The sequence below is a fragment of the Scyliorhinus torazame genome, chromosome 4 (assembly GCF_047496885.1).
Source record: "Scyliorhinus torazame isolate Kashiwa2021f chromosome 4, sScyTor2.1, whole genome shotgun sequence".
Taxonomy (NCBI): Eukaryota; Metazoa; Chordata; class Chondrichthyes; order Carcharhiniformes; family Scyliorhinidae; genus Scyliorhinus; species Scyliorhinus torazame.
In genome coordinates this window covers 242,700,884-242,715,344 of record NC_092710.1, presented here as the reverse complement: position 1 = coordinate 242,715,344, position 14,461 = coordinate 242,700,884, and the positions used below count along the sequence as shown (strand labels likewise).

At 42.4% G+C, this 14,461-nt stretch overlaps 1 protein-coding gene across 11 annotated transcripts in view; it reads right to left on the bottom strand.

The window, feature by feature from the left end:
* Window positions 1-7,961: 7,961 nt before the first annotated feature.
* LOC140410857 (four and a half LIM domains protein 2-like) overlaps window positions 7,962-14,461 on the bottom strand; it is a 191,374-nt gene continuing 184,874 nt past the window's right edge. For all 11 annotated transcript variants that reach the window (XM_072499565.1, XM_072499568.1, XM_072499564.1 and 8 more), the window contains one exon: window positions 7,962-12,413. In XM_072499565.1, coding sequence (XP_072355666.1) covers window positions 12,262-12,413 — 152 coding nt within the window. In that variant the 3' untranslated portion in view covers window positions 7,962-12,261. The remainder of the gene's footprint in view (window positions 12,414-14,461) is intronic.

Below are 14,461 nucleotides of genomic sequence, written 5' to 3'. Positions count from 1 at the left end.
CTACCCTCTGCGTAAAAAACTTGCCTCGTACATCTACTCTAAACTTTGCCCCTCTCACCTTAAACCTATGCCCCCTAGTAATTGACCCCTCTACCCTGGGGAAAAGCCTCTGACTATCCACTCTGTCTATGCCCCTCATAATTTTGTATACCTCTATCAGGTCGCCCCTCAACCTCCTTCGTTCCAGTGAGAACAAACCGAGTTTATTCAATCGCTCCTCATAGCTTATGCCCTCCATACCAGGCAACATTCTGGTAAATCTCTTCTGCACCCTCTCTAAAGCCTCCACATCCTTCTGGTAGTGTGGCGACCAGAATTGAACACTATACTCCAAGTGTGGCCTAACTAAGGTTCTATACAGCTGCAACATGACTTGCCAATTCTTATACTCAATGCCCCGGCCAATGAAGGCAAGCATGCCGTATGCCTTCTTGACTACCTTCTCCACCTGTGTAGCCCCTTTCAGTGATCTGTGGACCTGTACTCCTAGATCTCTTTGACTTTCAATACTCTTGAGGGTTCTACCATTCACTGTATATTCCCTACCTGCATTAGCCCTTCCAAAATGCATTACCTCACATTTGTCCAGGTTAAACTCCATCTGCCATCTCTCCGCCCAAGTCTCCAGACAATCTAAATCCTGCTGTATCCTCAGACAGTCCTCATCGCTATCCGCAATTCCACCAACCTTTGTGTCGTCTGCAAACTTACTAATCAGACCAGTTACATTTTCCTCCAAATCATTTATATATACTACAAAGAGCAAAGGTCCCAGCACTGATCCCTGTGGAACACCACTGGTCACAGCCCTCCAATTAGAAAAGCATCCCTCCATTGCTACCCTCTGCCTTCTATGGCCTAGCCAGTTCTGTATCCACCTTGCCAGTTCACCCCTGATCCCATGTGACTTCACCTTTTGTACTAGTCTACCATGAGGGACCTTGTCAAAGGCCTTACTGAAGTCCATATAGACAACATCTACTGCCCTACCTGCATCAATCATCTTAGTGACCTCCTCGAAAAACTCTATCAAGTTAGTGAGACACGACCTCCCCTTCACAAAACCGTGCTGCCTCTCACTAATACGTCCATTTGCTTCCAAATGGGAGTAGATCCTGTCTCGAAGAATTCTCTCCAGTAATTTCCCTACCACTGAAGTAAGGCTCACCGGCCTGTAGTTCCCGGGATTATCCCTGCCACCCTTCTTAAACAGAGGAACAACATTGGCTATTCTCCAGTCCTCCGGGACATCCCCTGAAGACAGCGAGGATCCAAAGATTTCTGTCAAGGCCTCAGCAATTTCCTCTCCAGCCTCCTTCAGTATTCTGGGGTAGATCCCATCCGGCCCTGGGGACTTATCTACCTTAATATTTTTTAAGACACCCAACACCTCGTTTTTTTGGATCACAATGTGACCCAGGCTATCTACACCCCCTTCTCCAGACTCAACATCTACCAATTCCTTCTCTTTGGTGAATACTGATGCAAAGTATTCATTTAGTACCTCGCCCATTTCCTCTGGCTCCACACATAGATTCCCTTGCCTATCCTTCAGTGGGCCAACCCTTTCCCTGGCTACCCTCTTGCTTTTTATGTAAGTGTAAAAAGCCTTGGGATTTTCCTTAACCCTATTTGCCAATGACTTTTCATGACCCCTTCTAGCCCTCCTGACTCCCTGCTTAAGTTCCTTCCTACTTTCCTTATATTCCACGCAGGCTTCGTCTGTTCCCAGCCTTTTAGCCCTGACAAATGCCTCCTTTTTCTTTTTGACGAGGCCTACAATATCATTCGTCATCCAAGGTTCCCGAAAATTGCCGTATTTATCTTTCTTCCTCACAGGAACATGCCTGTCCTGTATTCCTATCAACTGACACTTGAAAGCCTCCCACATGTCAGATGTTGATTTGCCCTCAAACATCCGCCCCCAATCTATGTTCTTCAGTTCCCGCCTAATATTGTTATAATTAGCCTTCCCCCAATTTAGCACATTCATCACATTCATCCCTTGCCTTGGGTCGGACCAAGGAAAACCCCAAGGCTTTTTACTATTATGTGAAAAGTAAAAGAATGACCAGGATGAGGTTAGGGCCGGTCAAGGACAGTAGTGGGAACGTGTGCATGGAGTCAGAAGAGATAGGAGAGGCATTGAATGAATACCTTTCTTCAGTGTTCACCAAGGAGAGGGGCTATGTTTTTGAGGATGAGAGTGTGATACAGGCGGGTAGGCTGGAGGAGGTAGATGTTCTTAGGGAAGATGTATTAGCAATTTTGAAAAACCTGAGGGTCGACAAGTCCCTTGGGCCAGATGGGATATATCCTCGAATTCTTTGGGAGGCAAGGGATGAGATTGCAGAGCCTTTGGCTTTGATCTTTGGGTCCTCCCTGTCCACGGGGATAGTGCCAGAGGACTGGAGAGTGGTGAATGCTGTTCCTCTGTTCAAGAAAGGGAATAGGAATGACTGTTAATTATAGGCCTGTTACTCTTACTTCGGTGGTCGGTAAGTTCATGGAAAGGGTCCTGAGGGATAGAATTAATGACCATTTGGAAAGATGCAGCTTAATCTGGGATAGTCAACACGGATTTGTGAAGGGTAGGTCTTGCCTCACAAATTTGATTGAATTCTTTGAGGAGGTAACTAAGTGCGTAGATGAAGATAGAGCAGTTGATGTCGTATACATGGATTTCAGTAAGGTGTTTGATAAGGTTCCCCATGGTCAGCTCATGAAGAAAGTAAGGAGGTGTGGGATAGAGGGAAATTTGGCCAATTGGATAAGTAACTGGCTATCACATAGAAGACAGAGGGTGGTGGTGAATGGAAAATTTTCAGACTGGAGACCAGTTACCAGCGATATACCACAGGGATCAGTTCTGGGTCCTCTGCTATTTGTAATTTTTATCAATGACTTGGAGGAGGGGGCTGAAGGGTGGGTCAGTAAATTTGCTGATGACACCAAGATTGGTGGAGTAGTGGATGAGGTGGAGGACTGTTGTAGGCTGCAAAGAGACATTGATAGGATACAGAGCTGGACCGTAAAATGGCAGATGGAGTTTAACCCTGATAAGTGCGAGGTGATTCATTTTGGTGGGACAAATCTGAATGTGGATTACAGGGTCAACGGCAGGGTTCTGAGGAATGTGGAGGAACAGAGAGATCTTGGGGTTCATGTCCACAGATCTCTGAACGTTGTCACTCAAGTGGATAGAGCCGTGAAGAAGGCGTATAATGTGTTAGCGTTTATTAACAGGGGGCTTGAGTTTAAGAGTCGTGGGGTTATGCTGCAACTGTACAGGACCCTGGTGAGACCACATTTGGAGTATTGTGTGCAGTTCTGGTCACCTTATTATAGGAAGGATGTGGAAGCATTGGAAAGAGTGCAAAGGAGATTTACCAGGATGCTGCCTGGTTTGCAGGATAGGTCTTATGAGGAAAAGTTGAGGGAGCGAGGGCTTTTCTCATTGGAGCGAAGGAGGATGAGAGGCGACTTAATAGAGGTTTATAAGATGATGAGGGGGATAGATAGAGTGGACGTTCAGAGACTATTTCCTCAGGTGGATGTAGCTGTTACAAGGGGACATTATTATAAGATTCAGGGTGGGAGATTATAGGAGGGATGTCTAATGTAGGTTCTTTATTCAGAGAGTGGTTAGGTTGTGGAATGGACTGCCTGCTGTGATAGTGGAGTCGGACACTTTAGGAACTTTCAAGCGGTTATTGGATAGGCACATGGAGCACACCACAATGACAGGGAGTGGGATAGTTTGATCTTGGTTTCGGACAAAAGCTCGGCACAACATCGAGGGCCGAAGGACCTGTTCTGTCAACATCAACGATGGCTGTAATGTTGTTGTGTGGGGTCAGTCAGAGCCAACCATGAGTACCATCTAACCTCTTCTTTTGTGGAAGCAAATTGAGAAAAGGAAAGACTTGCATTCATTTAGTACTTCTCATCAGAAGAATGTTCCCAAATCCAACAAAGTACCTTTGAAGTGTAACCACTGTTATGGAACGTGGCAGCCAATTTCCAAAAGGATCAATGATGATTTTAATTTTCTCCAAATAATAAAAAAAGGTCAGGCAATCTAGTGGAATAATTATTATTGTAGAAGTGATAAATGTATAATAAATGTATATTATTAGATTAAATGTTGCAATGTGTCAAGTGCACGACCATGAAAACTGACAGGAGACTATCGTTTCCAAAAGCTGTGGCACTCGCACAAGCTCAACACTAAGTATGTTTTGAGCAAATATGATAATCTTTGTGAATTATGCTGTCAGAGTGTAACTGCAAAACGCCTGTTCATTTAAATGCAAATTTCACAAGCTATCGATAGACTTTAATATGTTGTCATGAAGATTTGCTTTATCCCAAAAATGATTTTTAATTCACTGGATGAAAAAATGAATTAAACTTTAAAATACATATTTTTCAAATTAATATGACTTGAACTGGCAACCAGGATGGCTACCTAATATGCATTACTGTACATTTCAACCCCATTGAGATGAAGACAGTCTGTCCGCAAAAAGCTGTAAAATTAAGGAATTCTCTTGCTGTTGAGATTCTGTTCCCGCCTGCAGCGCACTCTCACCCATGGGTTTCCCAGCAGCATGGGGTGGCTTCAATGGGAAATCACATTTACGAGGGGCAGGAGTAGAGAATCCTGCCACCCGCGAATGGGTCACCGCTGAGAAACACACGATTGGGGAACCGGAAAATCCAGCCCGATGATCTCAGAGGAATGTGAATAAACCTTATTTCCTACACCATCAGCTCAACTTCCAGATACTCAACTGGGTGGAGACAAACTGTCAAAAATAATCACTTTAACAATAGAACCCTGGCTAAATGTGGGTATTCCCAGACCTCACCTTAATTAAGTTACAGTTGGAATACATGATTATGTTTGAATTACTGGTCAGTTGGAGAGGGAAGCCAACCCTTTGCATGTTTTAAACATGGGCTGCATTCTCCGCTCCCCGATGCCGAGATCGCGTTCGTCGAGGGGGTGGAGAATCCCGATGTTGGCAAAATCGGGGTGGTGCCCCCTTCACGATGCTCCACCCCCTGAAAAGCAGCGTACTCTAGGAGTGCACCGCGCCGCGTATCCACGGCCTCAGGCCATTGCCTGAGGCCTGCCCCGCGATGCTCCGTCACCAACCGGCCGAGTTCCCGATGGCGTGAGACACGTGTGATCTCACCTGTTGGAACTTAGCGTGATGGCTGCGGACTCAGTCCAGCGCCGCCACAGTTGGGGGAGGGCTGATCCGCAGGCAAGGGGGAACTTCATTTGGGACTGGGGGCACTCTGGGTTGGCGGTCCGGGGCACATGAGTGGCCGAAGGGGAGGGGACTATTTGTGTGGTCTGGGTCTGAGGGATGAGTCCGCCATGAAGCATGGCACAGCTGCTGCCCGCCCACAGTGTGCATGCGCGGCTACAAACCCAGAAATGCTCAGGGCCGTATCGGCAGCTGGAGCTGGGATCTCTATGCTGACTCCCTGCTAGCCCCCAGCAAAACGGCAAATCGGTGGCCGTTTTGCGTCAGTTTTCCCGGAGTAAACCACCACCGTTTTCACGTCTGCGTGGGGACCTAGTCTCCCAATTAGAGAATCCAACCCCATATGTTTTCACAGCAGAATTGAGAACAAGAAGCTGAGAAGCTGAAAACGATCCTCCCTAACTCGCTCTCTCCACCCAATGTGCAAGCTATTGTTTGACTCTCAGCTGGTAGGAGTTTTAAAGGAAGAACTCAACTCCATAGCTGTGTCTCCAGAAGAAAAGATGAATTATCTATCTTCAGTTTTAAACCACCTCATGTAGAAAACCGAAGATCATGCGGTGAAAACAGCAAGACCACTGGATTTAGCCTGAAGCCAGCCACGTCACCAAATTATGGATTCTGATTTGGGCAACCTTTACTTCCCCATCTGTTATCTGTTTTTGTGTGTTGAAGTTAAAAACTCAGCATTATTCTTAGAATTCCCCCTATACCAAAAAAAGGGTCGATATTCTAAATGGTGAACAGGAATTCTCACTCCCCGACTCCGATGCAAGCTTCAGTGGGTGCTATTCAGGTCAAACTATATTTTCAAGTTATCCCCCGGTATAACCCATACCTTCACCGAAGAATTTTACCTACTTACCCCTCAGTAGCATTGATATCTTGGGTCCTGCGTTGCTAAGTAAGTAAAGTAGGCTAATAACCACTGTTTCAGGTTAAAGTTTTAAAGTTATTTTATTATTATATATTTTCTTTTAAAAGCTGCAATTACTGTCTTTACAGGAAGGTAAAAAGATCTTGCTTCTGGATCCTTCTGGTTGGTTGAAGGGACCTTCAGGCCCAACTTGACAATCAATCTTCTTTTTAAAATCTGGTCTTCTTTAGATGTATTCGCTGATGAGCTTGGTTGCTGTGTCCTATCTTTCCCATGTACCGAGCTGTGAGAGATGGCTCTGCCCGCTGTCCCCTTTCTTCGGGTTTTTATATATTTCTCAGTTATCTAGTTTTTATGACCTTATTGCTAAGTAACTCTTGATTCTCTTTGATTGTAAAAAGTATCTTTGGTCTAAACATTCATTTTGACAGAACCTCATCTCATAGATCTGATTACATTGTGTCTTTTGTAGTGTTCAAAATGCTTTGACTTCAAGAGGTGTTACTTTTAATTCCTGTCATTTCTATAGTTTTGTTTTCCAATTGTGTCCTCAGCTCAATTTTGACTTTGATTTTGGCTTTGAATTATGTTTCTCGTAGACTGAGAGCCTCCAGTTTTCTTTAATTTACCTGGTATTAGCAAATTTTCACACTTCGAATTAGAACTGAACTCATCCATTCTTTTCCAGATCCTTACTAAGTTAGTTACTTTCAATGAAGGTGTGAGCCATTGTTTTTGGCTTCATTCAAAATCCTGTTTGTCTTGTTTGCTCAGCCTGCTTGACCAAGGATATCTGCATTTTACAATCCTTCCCTGGCAGCTGCTGTTAACCCTTTGTGGGATCTTTCCCTACATTCTCTCATGTTTCTCTTGGACCAGATATTGCCAGACTTCCATGTTTCAAATGACACATTTTTCCATATTATCAATTACACTGTGCGTGTGTGTGTGCACGGACTTCGAGTGTGTGCGCATGCACAGAGGGAGGCGGTGGCATAATGGCATTGTCACTGGACTAGTAATCCAGAAACACACAGTAATGCTCTGGGGACCCAGGTTTCAAATCCCGCCACTGCAGATGGTGAAAATTGAATTCAATTTTTAAAAAATCTGGAAATAAAAGCCTAATGATGACCATCAATCCATTGTGAATTGGCGTAAAAACAAGGGAAGGAAATCTGCCATCCTTACCTGGTCTGGCATACAAGTGACTCCAGATCCACAACAACGTAATTGACTCTTAACTCAAGGGCAATTAGGGATGGGCAATCAATGCTGTCCCAGACTGTGACGCCCACATCCCATGAACGAATAAAATAAAAGTTGTTGTGTATCTTATTACTTTTACACAATCGGTTTATGTGTAATAAAGCTAACTTCTTTCTTTGCTAAATTTAAGTAACCCCTGTCCGATTGGTTATTTTATGACTATGGCGTATAAACAGTTAAGTACTCAATAATTTTGCAAGTATATCCTTTTCAAACAAAAAGATTCTGTTCAGGTCAAATGGGGAGAGGACAAAAGAAGAAAAAACATTCAAAGCTCCTCACCTGGATGTAACAATGGGCAATATCTTCTGGCTGTTCACGCTGGAGTGATCCTCCAGTCCCGCTGATGGCTTATTCCTGCTGCAGGTTTCCAGCAGCGAGAAGTGGATTCCATGGGAATCCAGAAGATCTCGCTGCTGAGAACCATGCCGTGGGGAGGCCAGAGAATCTTGCACAATATATATTCAATGGTAGAGGAACAATTGTCACTTATAAAAGAATATGGAAGAGAAATACATCACTTCTTTTACATGTTTAACATTTATCTTTCTTTTTATTAGCTTATAACTTGTCTTTAATTTGCCAACAATCTCAAATGCACAATATATAATCTGCCAGACAACTTCCACTCTTAATAATCTTTTGCATCTTGCAAAATGCATCATTTACAAACAGCTGATGATATTGATGCTGCACTTTAAAGAGCATATCAGCACTACTGTTTGTCACAGTGAAGCATGATTCTTGACTACTTTATGCCCATCACAGTTATTCAGACTGCATTAGTTTAGTTGCTTCCAAGGATACTGTGAATTAAAATTGCAAAACATTCTACAGTTTAGTACATTTCTTTACCACAAAATATCCAACACAAAAATGCAAATATTTTTTTAAATATAAATTTAGAGTAGCCAATTCATTTTTTCCAATTAAGGGGCAATTTAGCGTGGCCAATCCACCTACCCGGCACATCTTTTGGGTTGTGGGGGCGAAACCCACGCAAACACGGGGAGAATCCACACGGACAGTGACCCAGAGCCGGGATCAAACCCGGGACCTCAGCAGCGTGAGGCAGCAATGCTAACCACTGCGCCACCATGCTGCCCAAAATGCAAATATTTTAACTTACTAAGCACATCTATCAATTTTAAAGAAAGCTCTGGGGTACTCAGATCTTAAATAAAGCAGATATTCTTTTAAATGAGATATATTCCATTACATTGAACTTAATTAGGCAAAAATTAAAATAAAATAACAAGCACTTCCACATATTCCCGACAGCATCAAGCAGTAACAGCAAAATGTGTGTATGATATCACACAAATTATGTCTCGCTGCTTTTCACATGTCTGAAAGGTTCAAAAGCAATAAGTGCTGCATTACAAAGCACTTCACAGGAGGAACTGTCTGTACTTTTTGGTGTGTGTGTCTTTTGTTTGAATCAAAAAACATTCAAAGCTTGATGTTTAGGATCTAAGCTGCTAAAATGAAACAGAAAAGGAATGGAATCATACATTTATATCAATTTCTAGCACAATAGGGCCTACTAAATTGCAAAATGTATGTCAGCTGTTTCTCAGGCAGTCAGTTACAGCACACACTGTAGATCACAGCTGTTTTTGAATAATCAGTGGTAAGATCTGAAAATAATTCCTTTGTATATTTGATTCGTATCTCCATATGTATGTATATAAAAGGACCAAATATACAAGGAATTTATTTTAAAATGTGGGCACAGTAAAACTGTTCGCTTAGCCTGACACTGACAGGAAAGATGCAGCTGGATGGTTAGACTGGCAATTACAACCTTCATGCGGCATTCACAATGCACAGATACCTGCCTTTATTTTAACAGCACAGTTGTTGGATTTGAAAAAAGCTGACTCTCACGGGCAGCAGGACTAAGTAGGACAAAATCAAGGGCATAGCTAGCAATCTAAAGACAGGCACCCATGAGATGCTGTGAGTCATCGTCAACTGCCCAGCCCTGATTATCATTCAGCTGGGGGATCCCTCATTCAATGGGAATGTAAAAGTGAGTGTCAGGATCAGCAGTAAGCACACCTGAGAATAAGATACCAGCCCTCTAAATCTTGTCCCCCATCTACCCCCAATAATTTGCCAAGTGATGGAAGAAGTCAACAGCAGTTCCGTCAGATGACTCCTACTTAACAATGATTTATGTACCGATAGCCATTTTACTTTCCGAGCTTGGTACGCCTTGATGCTGACATGGCAGAGCAGAGTGGAGGGCAGTTTCTCTTGAAGTTATGGGAGGATTGACTGAGTACGACGTCAAGGACAACTAGCAGAGCTGTGGGTAATGGTGGGCTGGGGGCTGGGGTGAGGTAGGGTGCAGGGAGTGGAGGGAAAGTGCAGTGGAGTCAAAATAAAACTCAGTAGCTGGAGTCAGACTAATCTCAGCAAATGACCATGGCTGCAAGAGGCCAATCTTCGGAGCCCAGAGTTCCACACAGCAGTGTTCTCATCACAATCCTCTCCAGGCACTTCATCAATAATCTTACCTCCATCACAAGGTCTGGAGCAAGGCTTTTAGCTGACAAATACATAGTACTCACTGTCAATCACAACTCTTCAGATCACGATATGGCCACTGCCATCCTCTATGAGGACTTTGGGCAGCAACTGCACATAATGGCAGAAAATACTCAATTATCTCCTGCGACCTTCAACACTGCCACCACTAATTGACAAATCGCTGTCCATCATCATCATGGGGGCCACCAGGAGCTTATTTTGAAAAGAATATCAATGCCATGGCTACATTAGCATGTCAGAGGTTGGGTACTCTGTGACTACTTTTGAAAACCTCACCACTCATTGCATGTTTAAGGAGAATAGATAGAGATGAACTATTTCTGCTTATGAGCAAATAAAGAGAAAACTAAATACTTGAATTGCTTCAACTACAAATAAAAGTAATTTAGTTGCATAATTAGTATTACCTGCGTGTATACTTCGACTAAATAAAGAAATCTGTATTTCAATAATCTAGCTTACTTATCTTGCATTAAATTTCTAAACTAGTTAGAACTGCCTCCATAAATAAATGTTTCATATTCCAGCACAATTTTCTATCAGGTGTCACTGACACAGACTGTGTATTCTTACTGTTAAATCCTCACCTGATGCTGAAAGAATATTTGGAAACAAAAGGTGCGGGTTCCACACGAACAAAGGGGGGGGAGACAGTTTGTAAGGCAGCATTCCAGATCTGTATATTCAGATATACAATTTTCAAAACTCATTTATAGCTGATTGCAATGTAAAATGCAGCTTTTGATTTGATTTCCACAATGCAGAGATAAAACCATACAAAATTAAAAATTAACAACTCATGCAGTAAAGATGTGCTGCTGCACTCTGTGTTTAATACATATTTTAGCATCATTGCACAGTATAGTGTTATAAACTCATCATTGAAACCATGATGCACTATTTGATGAAGTTTATGTGTGAGAATGGACAGACAGTTTCAAAAATAGAGTCAAACATTCTTCTCCAATTGAGATTCAACTGAGTACATCTCACATGAAAATTAGTGTCAGAATCATAAAGCAATATAGTTTAAGTATGAAGTATACTGAAATGAATCTCCACATGCAGTCTTGATTTAAAGAGATTGCTTGCATTGTCTTGTGACAAACAAATGATTAGTTCCCAAATCTACCTATTTGCAATCGAAACAGTAATTGTGCAACTGCTGTCTTCCATTGCCTGTAATGTTGCAAACAGTCTTGTGTGGTTAATATGTATTTTCTCATGCTTATTCTTGTAACGACACCAGTTTTCCCATTTTGTTTAGTCGATAGAAGATATGTTTTCTTGTGCATTCTGTTACATTTGATCTAGCTGCTTTAACAAAGTAAAAACGCCTTTACGAGAAAGCTGCCATTGAAAGCAATGGGAAATAGAGCATTTTCTACAGGGATGATTTGTTATGGTTCTTCTGAGAGCTACATACATACAACTTATCTCAGAGACTGCCGTGGCTTGATTTTGCAGTGGTGAAGATGATGAAACTTACATTCATCATTACTCCATTGACACCAACAACAATTTCTGGGACCCACACATACGCATGGAAAGACAGAAGTTGCTGTCAGTGTTTCTGTGGGCTGGATTTTACAGGGTACCGCAGCCACCCACACCCCCAGTCGATGGTGAGCCTTCCCACAACCTCAGTGGCTGCCCCGTAGCTTTGTAGCGCTAGGAGCACCATTTCATGTTATTGAAAGGAGTGTAACTGAGTTTTCAATGGAGTTCTAACTTCATCATTACTGTTAAACACCTCACTGGCCCTGAGAAGTTGATTAAATATTTGTAGAATAGCAAATTTCTCAATAATTATTTAAAAATCCACAGATTTTCAAAGACTTATTTTTAAAGTTTATTTATCTTTATTTTCGCTTTGATCTTAATCTAATAATAATCCTTTTGCTGCCTGAAAAAGTGGATCAATAGTGAAGGATACTAAGTACTTTAACTCCCTGGTTTGAAGTGTGTAAATACTTCAATGTGATTGGCTTGCTGACATCATTGCTGCTGCATGCCAAGGTACCTCCTCAATATGTTGAGAAAGGGGAAATCTGCTTCACAGAGATCGCTAGATCTTTGGGTGCAGTTTTCTTTGAGGCCAGTGGGGAGTGTCATTGCTTTGCTGCTGACTGCAAAATCTGGGCTATTATATCTGAGTGCCTGACAAAGGGTGATGACTATGCTTACTCTTTGCTGAATGCTACATACATGTTTTTGATTACAGAAATGTGCTACCATTTATTGCCAACAGCAGGTTTGATTTGATTTCCCACTTTAAGCATCTCGTCCACATTCAGGGCAGAGGACATCATCTCGTTTTGTGAGGAATCCCCGGCCAACCAAGGAGATGGCACATTTTTTGCAGTTGAAGCAGTCATTGTGCCATTGGCGATCTTCAAAAGAGATATACTTTGAGCCTCCAAGCCCTGAATAATATAAAAAATATATAAATGTAATTCTTATACTGATATTTTTATAAAGTTGCAAGCTTACTTTTACTTTTATTTATCAATTTGTTGATTTTCCTTGTGTTTGTTTCCTCGTGCAGGCCTGGCACATCTAGGAAGGTACCATCAGTTTAGCTCTGGATTATTTTGGAACTGACGGATTGCATTGAAAGCAATCAACAGGCTCCTTCTTTTTCCACCCTTCCTGCATTCTGAGGTAAAATGCTGCATTTGTCATGTACTGAGAACCTGAGTATCAGTCAGGTCCTGGTATGAAAATGGAAACCATTCATTAGGGAGAGCAGTGATCTATGAATGGGTTATTAAACTTGGCTTTAAAACGAGGCATTTTGTCAAAACAAAGTGAACCTCTTTTATCCCAAACGCTATGAAACTACTTTTTAGTGATAGCCTGGGCTCAGTGTTAGCACTAGTCATTTAGTGGGAATGCCATGAGTTCAACACCCACTTCACAGATTTGCACAGAGGAGGGAATACCGCACTGTCCCAGCTGCCACCTTTCAGATGCAGCATTAAACCAAGGCCCCATCTGCCTTTTCAGGCAGATGTAAAATGAACCCACGCCGTCATTTAAGGGACAGCACTCCCAGTGTTCTGACCAACATTTATTCCTCAACCAACATCACTAAAACGGAGTGTTTGCCTATTTGACTCATTGATGATTATCAGATCTTGCTGTGAACAAATTGGCTGCTGTATCTAATAATAATAATAGCTTATTGTCACAAAAAAGCTTCAATGAAGTTACTGTGAAAATCCCATAGTCGTCACATTCTGGCGCCTGTTCGGGGAGGCTGGAACGGGAATTTAACCCGCGCTGCTGGTCTTGCTGTGCATTACAAGCCAACTGTCTTAGCGCACTATGCTAAAAAAATTGTTTTTAAGTTGGAAATGCAGTTAGTGCCTTGGTGATACAAAATCATTTAACTGAAAACTCTGAAAAGTTCAAACTTTTTTCAAAACACATTTGGCAGAAGTGAATAACTGATCTTATTGACTTAGGTCTTGGGTAATATTTTCATATGGGAACCAGGAGAATGCTTTCAAATTACATAGAAAAAAATATGTTAACTCTAAACTGTGCTGCACCTTGAATAGTAACTTGGTTTATACTTAGTTTAAGTATGTGTTATAATAAATATATATCTCTGTACACACACACTCATTTGGGTACAGAAAGACTTGAAACGTAGACCAGAATTTTACCAGGTCCATTGGTGACAGGCTAGGAAGAAGGAAGGCTGGCAAAATGGTGGTCAGGCATTAGAGAGTGTGCCCAATGTCTTCCTGCTGCTGTTCCATTTTGCCAACAGAGGGAAAGCTGGCAGTCGGGCCACCTGCCGGAAGCCCTATTGAGTCATTTAAGTAATAAATTAAGAGCCTCCTCCCACCTCCCATAGCATTTTCCCACATTGGGAGGGCCTGCTGCCATGTTGGGAGATCATCGAATGAAACCAGGCCATGGAAGGGGCACCTTTTTCAGAACTCTACAGCCAATGGAGAGACCCTTTGGTGGCAATGGGTAATGACACAACGTTCACTGACCGATCCTCCTCCCCCCCTCCCCCCCCCACCCCCCTCCCTCCACCCCTGATTGCTGGGGATTTCCTGCCTGGCCCTAGTGTGCCCAGACCCTACTTATATGTCTTCAAGCTGTCTGGCCATCTAAGCATCCTCGTTCTCTCTGTAAGGATATGTATAATCTAAGGAGAGTATAGGGTTAACAAGATGATATTCATGTATATCCACTCTAGATGGCATCACTAAGTAGTCTTATAAAAGGCTGTGTCGCTAAGCATTCTGGGAGAAGCTGAGGAAGAAAGGTAGTACGAGGTTGAGTTAGAGTGTTGGATGTATTAGAGAGAGATAATAAATTACTGCAACATAGATTCAATACCATTATTTTGTTAGCTGTTACTCAGTAGAGTTTGTGAACCATTTCAAGTCGTGTAAAATAAACTAGCTTTGGTTTAAACATGTAGCTCTATGCTCTTTGTAAACATTAC